At 37.3% G+C, this 12521-nt stretch overlaps 1 protein-coding gene across 2 annotated transcripts in view; it reads right to left on the bottom strand.

Moving 5' to 3' along the window:
* XPR1 (xenotropic and polytropic retrovirus receptor 1) overlaps window positions 1-12521 on the bottom strand; it is a 261486-nt gene that overhangs the window by 91401 nt on the left and 157564 nt on the right. For both annotated transcript variants that reach the window (XM_012002625.1, XM_012002626.1), the window contains exon 3: window positions 4347-4448. In XM_012002625.1, the coding sequence (XP_011858015.1) occupies window positions 4347-4448 (102 nt within the window). The remainder of the gene's footprint in view (window positions 1-4346; window positions 4449-12521) is intronic.

Genomic DNA, 12521 nt, shown 5'->3' with positions numbered 1-12521 from the left:
TGCTGATGAGTTGATGGGTGCAGCACACCAACATGGCACAAGTATACATATGTAACAAACCTGCATGTTATGCACATGTACCCTAGAACTTAAAGTGTAATAAAAAAAAAATCGAACAGAATAGAAAAATATAGAAAACAGAATATACTACAAGTACTAAAGATAAGTACTGTTTCATGAAAAAAATCTTAAATTATTTAAATACATTGTGTAGTCACACACATATAGATGCATACAAACATATATAAAACAAATGTATCTGTATATGTGTGCTGGGTCATAATGTAGTTTTTTTTTTACTATAACTCAAAATATAAAAAGTGTCTACTGGCCAGGCGCAGTGGCTCATGCCTGTAATCCCAGCACTTTGGGAGGTCGAGGGTGGTGGATCACCTGAGGTCAGGAGTTCAAGACCTGCCTGGCCAACATGGTGAAACCCCATCTCTACTAAAAATAAAAATAAAAAATTAGCCAGGTGTGTGGCACATGCCTGTAGTTCCAGCTACGCAGGAGGCTGAGGCAGGAGGATCACTTGAACCGGGAGGCAGAGGTTGCCGTGAGCCAAGATCACACCACTGCACTCTAGCCTAGAGTGAGACCCTGTCTCAAAAACAAACAAAAAAAACAAAGTACTACCAAGAGTAGATATTTTTCTTCATAAACCAAGAAGCATTTTCTATTCTTTGTGAAACAAATCATCCATTTAGAGTTAACCTTAAGAGATTCTTCTTTTTCAAAAAAATGTCATAGTAAAAGAAAAAAGCTAATAAACTTGATTTTATATATTCATAGTTTACAGCCTTACATCATTTCCAATACCCTTTCTCAATCTAAACATTTGCTTCATTGCAAATGCCCTCCTCTTTTAGTCTCCTCCTCCTGCTGCTATATGGTCTTCTCTGTCTACATCGCTGATTCCTCTTAATCCTGCTATCTCCTAATTATAGAAATTATCTTTCTCCTTGAGAACACTGCAATCCCTTCTGTACATTTTTCCCTTGCAGAAAATCTACCTGTTTGCATGGCTTTAAATAATATTTATATTTTGGCCGGGCGCGGTGGCTCAAGTCTGTAATCCCAGCACTTTGGGAGTCCGAGACGGGCGGATCACAAGGTCAGGAAATCGAGACCATCCTGGTTAACACGGTGAAACCCCGTCTCTACTAAAAATTACAAAAAACTAGCCAGGCGTGGTGGCGGGCGCCTGTAGTCTCAGCTACTCGGGAGGCTGAGGCAGGAGAATGGCGTAAACCCGGGAGGTGGAGCTTGCAGTGAGCTGAGATCCGGCCACTGCACTCCAGCCTGGGCGACAGAGCGAGACTCCGTCTCAAAAAAAAAAAAAAAAAAAAAAAAAAATTATATTTTGTCTCTGTCTTCTAGGTGCCTCTATCCTTGTGAAAGAGACATATATACATGCTATGCTCTTTCATGGCTCTTGCTTGTGCATAAACTGTTCCCTCTGCCAAAGGAAAAAGCCCAGCTACAAATGAAAGATGAGGAGGAGGAGGATATAAAGTTAAGAAATTTGCGGGGCCGGGCGCGGTGGCTCAAGTCTGTAATCCCAGCACTTTGGGAGGCCGAGACGGGCGGATCACGAGGTCAGGAGATCGAGACCATCCTGGCTAACAGGATGAAACCCCGTCTCTACTAAAAAAAATACAAAAAAAATAGCCGGGCGAGCTGGCGGGCGCCTGTAGTCTCAGCTGCTCGGGAGGCTGAGGCAGGAGAATGGCGTGAACCCGGGAGGCGGAGCTTGCAGTGAGCTGAGATCCGGCCACTGCACTCCAGCCTGGGTGACAGAGCCAGACTCCGTCTCAAAAAAAAAAAAAAAAAAAAAGAAAAGAAATTTGCTTGCTCATTTTTTTTTTTTTTTAAGGGAATGACTTGCTAAGGAGATTGAATCAACAAAAAGGGAAGTTATATTTATTTAATAATTCTTAGAGGAAATAATTACTGGAGCAAGGTCTTGAAGAGTTGAAAGTTAGTAGTTGTAAAGATCTCGGATGGAATAAAGAGGGATATATCTCTTCTACAAAGATTGGAGGAATATAAATAAGGATGAGAATGTCTATAGGCATTTGGGGGAGAGGTGCAGATATAATACCATATATCTGCATGGCATTATACATCAACAGAAGCTGATGGCCTTTATTTTTATTTGTAAAGCAGCGGGTATAATGAGCATGGTGGGGAAGGTGGTGGGGTTAGAGAATTCTGGAGAACGATACAAAGTTTACAAAAGCACTTTGGAGCATGAAAAAGGATACTGATTAGGACCCGCAGGAAGCTTTGAGGGTGTAGTTAAGGGTGCAACAACGAATTGATTGTGGTTCCAATTTCTTCTGCTGTTGTCCTATGCAGCCTCTGGGGTAGGCATGAAGAAGGTAAAGGATCAATTGATTGAGTTTTACTAGGCAGATGCAACATAAGGCAATGAGGACAAAGGGATTAAAAACACAGGGGTCAAAATGGTTAAAATGATTGATGGAGAAGAAAATAATTCTGGCTGGGTGTGGTGGCCATGCCTATAATCCCAGCACTTAGGAAGACAGAGGCAAGAAGATAGCTTGAGCACAGGAATTCAAGACCTGCCTGGGCAACATAGTGAGACCCCATTCTCCAAAAAAAGGAAAAAAGAAGACAAAAAAAAGTAGGAAATAATTATAAGAGGTGTATGATAAACTGAAATAAAATGGGAGAGTCAAGAAACTAGAGCTCTGTGACATGGAAAAACAGATATTAAAGGAGTAAGGGAGTAAAAAGCTAAAAGGCTGGGAGACATGCTCATAGACTCATATGAGGTTTTGGTATTTTAGAGGAGAGGAATTCTGGGTGATGGGTATGGCTATGTGTGTATGGGGCTAAAGTACAGTGTAACTGAAAATGACTGTCCACAAGGACAATGAAGTCATCCAGCATGATACGAAAAATTAAGATAGAGATTGACTGGGAGCCAGGAGTCCAAGTTCACAGTGAGCAACCAAGAGGTCAGCAGATGCTAACGAACAGGAGTGGCAGAAATAGAACAATACTGATGCTTAGAAGAAGATTCATTTTTATAGAAATACACAGAAATGCTGATTTGGAAGAACAATGGTAGCTAAGAGAATGCTGGACTCAGTCTCTTGTCTTCTGGCAGCTCTTTCTCACTGACTCTTTTTACCTTTTTCTATCTCCTGACTCTCAATACTCTATAAAAGAGAACGATCAGCCTCTAGTTGAAGGGGCTGCTGAAAAAGGTTATCTGAGTAAGATGCTTCCAGAAGTTGTGGACAAGCCAGGAAAAAAATCACCCAAAAAACAAATTAGTAAAGTCATGAAACTATTCATCTTTAGACTAATTCACACTAATACCTGGTTTATGATTATGCTAGTTATAAGATTATGGTATTTCTAAAGTCTTTGCCAAGAGACAAGAGTATATTCTCAATAGCAGGCATGTAATTTACATATTAAATATAAAAAGAAAAAATAGAGTAATTTTATATTTTTGATATTAAGTACAATTACAGACTAAAATTTTTTTCATAAATTACTGCTCAGGGGATAGATACATTACATTCAAAGGGATAGGTATTCCAGTTACTAGGCTGTAAATTTGGCAGTGTAACAGGAACTATGTGTAAGGTTGCGAGTCTAGATGAAATATCCTTCTGAATCGAACTCACTTTGTTCAGATTCTGTACTCATGAAACTATCTGATTATTAACTAGGTCTCACAGGACTCTTGATGTCTAAGGTAGTGCTCTAGAGTAAAGTTTCCAAAATTTTTCACTATAAAGACATTGTTTTACTAATGTATATTAGGTATGTTACAACAATACATGTATGAAAAATAAAATTCAAAAGACTCAGACATAAATTTATATAAGTTCCAACATTTTCTCACATTCCAATGGCATACTGTAGATGCTACTCTGGAGGCCAGTGCTTTAGAGAAATAAGTATGAGTGTTCTAGGCAATGAAAAGGTATAAAACTGCCATCATTGATAAGCTGGAACTATGTAATTCATCTCTGGCTAAAATGATAATATCAAGTTTCTGACTCTTTAAGCTTTGAACTGGGCCACAGTGAAGCTATACCAAGCTACTGCCTCTCAATGAAGTCCCAATATCCTTTTGACTGAAGATTCTAGGCAATGACCACAGAAAGCTTAAACATTGAGAAACCAGATGTGTTCTTATCCCAGCTAAGAAAATACCTCTTAAGTGTAGTATAGTAAGGAAAACAAGACTCAATTTAAAAACAATGATCATTGATCAGAAGTTTCAACAATGATATGGTACAATTTATCCTTCCCTGGCAGGAAAAAAAAAACAAAAAAACAGTCTCTTAATTACTCACCTGAATAAAATGTGTTGATTTTGGCAAGTTCTTTTTCACAGGTTTGGAAAAATTTCTCTTCAAACTTGGCAAAATACCTCTTTACTGTGTCCTCATCTGTAACTGAAAGACAGGAAAATGATATTTAAATTTAATGCCCAAAGGCCAATTGAGAAAACTAAGGAAACAAAAACTAAGATTACTTTTTGAGTTTTTAAAATGACAACTTTATATATATTTCTCTGAAAAAACGAATTGTGAATCATATTAAGAAAAGACTAATCAAAGGCCTCTTCAGGCCAAGTGCGGTGGCTCATGCCTGTAATCCCAGTACTTCCGGGGGCCAAGGCGGGCAGATCACTTGAGGTCAGGCGTTCAAGACCAGCCTGGCCAACATGGTGAAACCCCGTCTCTACTAAAAATACAAAACTTAGCTGGGCGTGGTGGTGGGCACCTGTAATCCCACCTACTTGGGAGGCTGAGGGAGGTGGAGGCTGCAGTGAGCCAAGATTGCACTACTGCACTCCATCCTGGGTAACAGAGCAAGACCCCATTTCAAAAAAACAGAAACAAAAACAAAACAAAAAAACCTCTTCATAAGACCACACACAAGCCTTCTTTAAGTGAATGAGAGTTTCCTAAAGCTCTACTATAATAAATTTATAATGTGGGAGAAAATAAGGTTCTAAGACTGTAGAAGAGAAAAAAAACTGTAGACAGAATTGATCAAGGAAGATTCAAGGTACTAGGGGCTGAGCTGAGTAGAATTCATTCAGCAAGAGAATAAATATCTCGGGGAAGGAAAAAATGCAAAGCAAAGGTATGAAGACATGAATGTATAGTATGTTTCTGGGGAAAACGAGTTGATTTTATTCTATATTAAATTGCTATCTATTTTACTTAAACTGTACCCCATACAGAGAAAGAAGTGTGCACTGAATAGTGTAAATTATAAGTTCCAAACCTTCAGGAGCTGGGAAGGTAACATAAATGTGTTGAGCAAGTAGATGATTGTGCAAACGTGGTGAGAAATGACAAAGTGACACCTTCAGGAGAAGGAGTGGTTGAGATTCTGACAAGCTGGAAAGGATATGTCTGTCTAGTTGCTGCCATGTGGTGATGTCGGCCCAGTTTGTCAAATCTTTCCATTTTTCAGGAGAAGCTATAAATCCAGATATTTTAAAAACACTGTGTGGGCCAATCAATACACGTCTCTGCAGGCTGGATTCACTTTGTCAGTTCTGTCATGTAGCCTATCAACCTACTGAATCCCATATGTAGAGATATATGTAACTTCAGGAACCCAAGACTAAAAGGGTAGGTTTCTTGGCCAAGTGAGATCTATGTAGACTCTCTAGATGCTAATAATATTAATAATATAGAACTATCCTATTTCTGGATCTCTGAGGTACTCTAAGATTGAAAAGTGTAGAAAAAGTATAGGTTCCTTTCTGAGCCCCAGGTACCCCAAAACTCAGTGCAGTCCCAGAAACTCTTAAAATACTCCACCTGTCTAGGAATAAGGAAAATGGTCCAAAAGCAGTATGTGATACACATACACATATACATAAATTCATATTATTGCATGGTATAATTTGTAGTACCAGAGATATTTTAAAGAAAAACAAGGCCGGGCGCGGTGGCTCACACCTGTAATCCTAGCACTTTGGGAGGCCGAGACGGGCGGATCACGAGGTCAGGAGATCGAGACCATCCTGGCTAACACAGTGAAACCCCGTCTCTACCAAAAAATACAAAAAACTAGCCGGGCGAGGTGGCGGGCGCTTGTAGTCCCAGCTACTCGGGAGGCTAAGGCAGGAGAATGGCGTATACCCGGGAGGTGGAGCTTGCAGCGAGCTGAGATCCGGCCACTGCACCCCAGCCTGGGAGACAGAGCGAGACTCCATCTCAAAAAAAAGAAAAACAAAAGCTTAAGGTTCTAAAAAGCATGCTGAATCCATTCATTTTATTTGAATAACACTGCACAAAACTTTTATTTAAACAAACCTGCTTCTCTAATTCATATGCTTTAGACCTGAGCAGATAATGCAGGATGTTGTATTGATTCTGCAGTAAAACAGGATGGCCACTTTAAACTCCGCAATCTAGGTACAATAAGGGCTACAGCTGCCCAAGGTCACTGGGAATTATTTTTTTCAAAGCATGAAGCAGGCCACAGCTTTTTCTTTCTTTCTTTCCTGCCTTTTTTTTTTTTTTTAAAGCTGAGTTTGAGTTAAGGAAACTCCATGGTAACAGATGCAGCTCTTACAATAGCATCTGAATAGCTGATTTAAAATAAGAGTAACAGCTTATTCTAATTAATTACCTAATTATTTTTATTTTATTCTCTATTGTTAGGAAAGAAAACCCAAAAGTAAAACATGGGCTTGGTTGGTCATATTTACTGTGTTTTCCTCTTAACAGACAACTTTTATTAACATAAAGCAATAGAAATACAACTGTTCAGCAAAATGATTTAAACATAGCTTCTGTTCTTAAAATAATTTTTAATATATATTAATGTGCACATGGGTTGTATATTCAACATCAGCTATTTATAGTATGACCAAGAATTCAGAAACAAAAAATCTAGGCCTCTGAGAAACTAAAATATACATAAACTCCATGTGTTAAAGCATGAATATTCTACCCATGAATCAGTCTCCTAAAAATTTATTTCTTTGCTTTAAAGATTGTTTTATCTGGCCAGGTGTGATGGCTCATGCCTGTAATCCCAGCATTTTGGGAGGCCGAGGCAGAGGGGATCACCTGAGGTCAGAAGTTCAAGACCAGCCTGACCAACATGGTGAAACCCTGTCCTGTCTCTGCTAAAAATATAAAAATTAGTTGGGCATGGTGGCTCCTGCCTGTAATCCTAGCTACTCGGGAGGCTGAGGCAGGAGAATTGCTTGAACCTGGGCGGAGGTGGAGGTTGCAGTGAGCTGAGATCCCACCACTGGACTCCAGCCTGGGTGACAGAGCAAGACTACATCTCAAAAGGAAAAAAAAAGAAGAGAGACAGATTGTTTTATCTAAAACACCGGCAGTTTGTTTAGTTTTCTAGTTCAGACATAAAATAGCCACTAATCAGAAGAAGATAGAGTAAGGTTACAGTAACATGCACACATACAGACCAAGAAAAGAAAAAAAAAAAAAAACTAAGAGAGAAGGAGAAAAATATAAATAAAAACAGCAAGAATTGTGTGCAAAATAAGTTAAATGAAGGACAATGTTTTTGCCTTCTCAGATATCAAAAGGCTTGGTAAACTACTGTAATTAAAAGTACACTTTTAGTAAATAAGAAAAACACAGCAAAAAGAACAAAGTCCAGAAGTAAATCTTCATATATATAGAAATTTAGATTACGATAAAGGAGGCCTCACCTCAAATCTTAGTGAGAAAAGAATGAATTATACATCAATAGGGCTGGGTCAACCAGCCATCAATTTAGAAGAAACTCAAAATGGAGTTAAAGAAATGATATAAAACACTATAAAAAACAGAACATTTAAATAATTCCACATGGGGAAGGCCTTCTTAATATTACACAAAACACAGAAGTCATAAAGGAAATGATTGACACTTACACAAAATAAAAATTTCCATTTCACAAAACACCACAAGCAAATTAAAAGAAAAGCAGCAGAAATATATATCTACAACATTTAAAATAAATAACATGCAAAATATATTTTTTAAAATTCTTACAAGTCAATATTAAAAAGATAATTTGATTCTGTAAGAAAAGTAGGTTAATTACAGCAATTCATAGAAAAAGAAATATAAATGGCCAATGAACAAATGAAAGGATGCCAAATGTCATATAAATGCAACTTTTTAAAAAAAGGAAATACAGCTCTTCAACCATCAGGTTAGAAAGAGTTTTAAAATAGTGGTATCATTTGGCAATGGTAAGGATAAATGAACATACTCATTCCTTGTTGATGGAAGTGTAAATTTTAGGAAGACAATTTGGCAGTAGCTATCAAAATTTTCAGTGTTTAATCCCTCATGTAGGAATCAAACTGTAAACCTAGCACTGTTTTCCAGCAATGGTTCAAATGTTCCATTTTAGGACTTTTTTTTTTTTTTTTTTTTTGAGACACAGTCTTGCTCTGTCTGGACTGAAACAGACACGCTGGAGTGAAACGGCATGATCTTGGCTCACTGCAACCTACACTTCCTGGGTTCAAGCGATTCTCCTGTCTCAGCTTTCCAAGTAGCTGGGATTACAAGTGCCCGCCATCATGCCCAGCTAATTTTTGTATTTTTAGTAGAGATGGGGTTTCACCATGTTGGTCAGGCTGGTCTCAAACTCCTGATCTCAGGTGATCCACCTGCCTCAACCTCCTAAAGTGCTGGGATTACAGGTGTGAGCTACCACGCCCTGCCTCACCACTGTTTTTAATAGTGAAAAAGAAACAAATTGATGTCCAAAAGGGGAGTGGTTAAGTAAATTATGATATTACGTAACACTATGCATTTAAAAAATAATATACATACATCCTGGTGTGTATAAAAAATCAAGAAACACTGTTGAGGAAAAAATAAATAACAGAATATATATAGCACGATCCCATTAATGGAAAATATGTACATAAGTTAATATTCATATGTGCATTCATAGAAAGATTGCAAGGATGCGTAACAATCTGTTGTGGTTACCTCCTTTGAAAGGGGAGTAGGTATGAGAAGGATTATCACATTTTGCTATCTTCAATTATTATATTGTTTGAACCCATTAAAATGAAAAGGTATTCATAAAGGATAAATAAATTATACTGTATAAATAAAGGATATTATTAACTGGAAGAAAAGAAGAAACACACCATATGCAGACCTTTAAACTATACATAGTAAAAACTAATCAGCCCAGCATAGCTAGTTGAATAGAGTTTTTTCGTTTGTTTGTTTTGAGACAGCACCTAGCTGTGTCACCCAGGCTGAAGTGCAGTGGCATATTCATAGCTCACTACAGCCTCAACCTCCCAGGCTCAATCGAGCCTCCCACCTTAGCCTCTCTAGTAGCTGGGACCACAGGAAATAGATTATCTATACCAGAATATAGCGGTATATAGAATGATTAAGCCTTTCACTTCAGTTATGAGAAACTTACAGAATGCTAATGTACAGAACATCAATTTCTATTATAAGATGCTTCCAATAATGTACCTGCTGAATGTCAGAAATCAGTAACTCTGAACTGGAGAATCAGAGAATTTCAGCATTCAAAAATCAACTCGCCCAATATTCTTATTTTACAGATGAGAAAACTGAGGTACAAAGAGCCTAGGTGACGTGAGTTTTCCCCTCCCCAATATCAATATAAGTTTTATAGAAAAATCACTGTATTTTATAAAATAGGGAATATAAACATATTAACTGTATAAAAGTGACTACTAAGAGCTACATGGGTATTATGAGTGAACTGTGTCTCACCCAAAATCATATGTGGAAGCCCTAACCCCACAATGTGACTTGTATTTGGAGACAGGGCCTTTAAAGAGGCAATTAAGGTTAAACGAGGATTTAAGATTAATGGAACCTTAATCCCACAAAACTAGTGTTCCTATAAAAAAAGAGAAACCAGAGATCCCCCACTGTCCCCGCCCAACACATAAGTGCGTGCTCTCTCTCTCCCTCTGCCTCCCTCATTCCAGTCACACACAGAGGATAGGCCATGTGTGGGGAAATGCTTGCAAAGAGGAAAAGAGGCCTTACTAGAAACCATTTCTGCCTGCATCTTGATCATGGACTTTCAAGCCTCCAGAAATATGAGAAAACAAATTTCCGTTGTTTAAGGCACCCAGTCTGTACTATTATGCTACGGCAGTCTGAGTAGACTAATACAATGGGCTAAACATGTCCTGAATTCAATAATTAGTCACAAAAGACTAAGCTTAGCTTAGAGAGAGCTAGCATAAATAAGTACAAATATTAGCAAGCTATATTAACAATGATAAGATTAGCAGTAACAGAAAAAAGGAAGTCAAACGAGTGAAAAAAATTAAAAACAGGTAAAGAACGACTTAAAGAACACCGTCTTAGAGATTCCCTTGCTCTGAGTTAAATAAATATTAAATCAGTCAGTTATACTAAAATAGAGACACACAGTTACACTGAGAGAGAGAGAGAAAGAGAGACTAATTTCTTTGTCATCTCTATAATCGTCTTATCTCCAACTTGCATTTGTGGATGACAGACAATTGCTTTCTCATCCACCCCGCAAACCATTAATAGAAAATGATTCTTTGCTTGAACCTAGGAGGCGGAGGTTGCAGTGAGCTGAGATCGCGCCACCACACTCCAGCCTGGGTGTCAGAGACTGTCTCAAAAAGAAAATAATTCTTTAAGAGTACCGATCAAGGTAAAATACTCCTACTGCATAGCAGCCACCATCAAGTGCTTTTTACAGCAACATTCAGGAATATTTTCATTTTTATACTATTAATGTCATCAAATTTTCTCATGCAATCTCTGGGTTAAATACATAAAAGGCCAATCTTCTCAAAAACCATTTCTTTAAAACCACTATTAACACCATCAAATATTTTTAATGTTCCATTCAAGTTTTTATTACTATTCTCAATTTTCTTAATTTCCAGATCTGTGAGACGTTTAGGACGGGGATTATGTCTTTTTAAAATCTGTATAGATGATATATACCCAACATAATGTCTGATACACAGTATGTGCTCCACACACTATTTTTAAAATTGTAAATGTTGAAACCATGTTCTCATTTTTTGAAAATTATGATACTTCATTAAAGTAAAAAAAAAAACCCTCCAATAATTGGATAGTCACATGCAAAAGAATGAAGTTAGACTCCCACACAGATAAAAAATTAAGTCAAAAGTGATCAAAGATCTAAATGTAAGAGCTAAAACTACATTAGCTCTTAGAAGAAAACACAGGTAAAAATCTTCCTGATCTCAGATGGGATAATGGTTTCTTAGATATGACACCAAACACATAAGCAATAAATAAAAAAATTGATAGATTGAACTTTATCAAAATTAAAAACTTTTCTGCTTAAAAGGGCACTATCAAAAAAGTAAAAGACAAACACAATGGGAGAAAACATTTGCAAACCCATATCAAAACTATCTGACAAGGGTTTAGTATCCAGAATATAAAAAGACTTACAACTCTTTCATCTCTTTTAGAAAATATGCCAAAAAGACTCCTCTAACTCAACAATAAGACATATAACCAAATTTTTAAAAATGGACAAAGAATCTGAATAGACATTTCTCCAAAGAAGACACATAAATGACCAATAAGTACATGAAAATATTTCAACACATCAGTCATTAGTGAAATACAAATCAAATGACAATGAGATACCATCTCATACCCATTAGAATAGCTATAATTTAAAAAGGCAATAATAAGGGTTGGTAAGAATATGGAGAAATTAGAACCCTCATATATTACTGGTAAGAATGTTAAATGATGCAGCTACTTGGGAAGCCAGTTCGGTAGTTCCTCAACAAGTTAAAAACAGATTACCATATGATTCAACAGTTCTACTTCTAGGTACATACCCAAGAGAAGTAAAAACATATGTTCACAGAAAAACTCATATATGAATGTTCATAGCAGCATTATTTATAATATCAAAAAGTAGAAACAACCCAAATGTCTCCTGATGGATAAGTGGATAAACAAAATGTAGTATATCCATACAACTGAATACAATTCAGCCACAGAAAGGAATAATGTACGGTTCCATGCTATGACATGGATGAACTCTGAAAATATTATGCTAAGAGAAAGAAGCCAGACAGTAAAGATCACATGTTGTATGAATCCATTTATATGAAATGTCCAGAATATATAAATCCATAGAGACAGAGAGTAGAGTGGTGTGGCAGGCAGGGGCTGGGGGAAGGAGGAGTGGAGAGTGATGAAAATGTTCTTGAATTAGATAGTGGTGATGGCTGCACAAACTTGTGAATATATTAGAGACCTTTGAATTACACACTTATTTATTTATTTATTTATTTATTTATTTATTTATTTATTTTTGAGACAAAGTCTTGCTCTGTTGCCGAGACTGTAGTGGAATGGCGTGATCTTGGCTCGCTGCAACCTCTGCCTTCCAGGTTCAAGTGATTGTCCTGCCTCAGCCTCCTGAGTAGGTGGGATTATAGGTGCCCACCACCACACCCAATTTTTGTATTTCTACTG

This window comes from Mandrillus leucophaeus, unplaced genomic scaffold (genome assembly GCF_000951045.1).
Source record: "Mandrillus leucophaeus isolate KB7577 unplaced genomic scaffold, Mleu.le_1.0 Scaffold691, whole genome shotgun sequence".
Taxonomy (NCBI): Eukaryota; Metazoa; Chordata; class Mammalia; order Primates; family Cercopithecidae; genus Mandrillus; species Mandrillus leucophaeus.
This window is presented reverse-complemented; position numbering and strand designations above follow the sequence as displayed.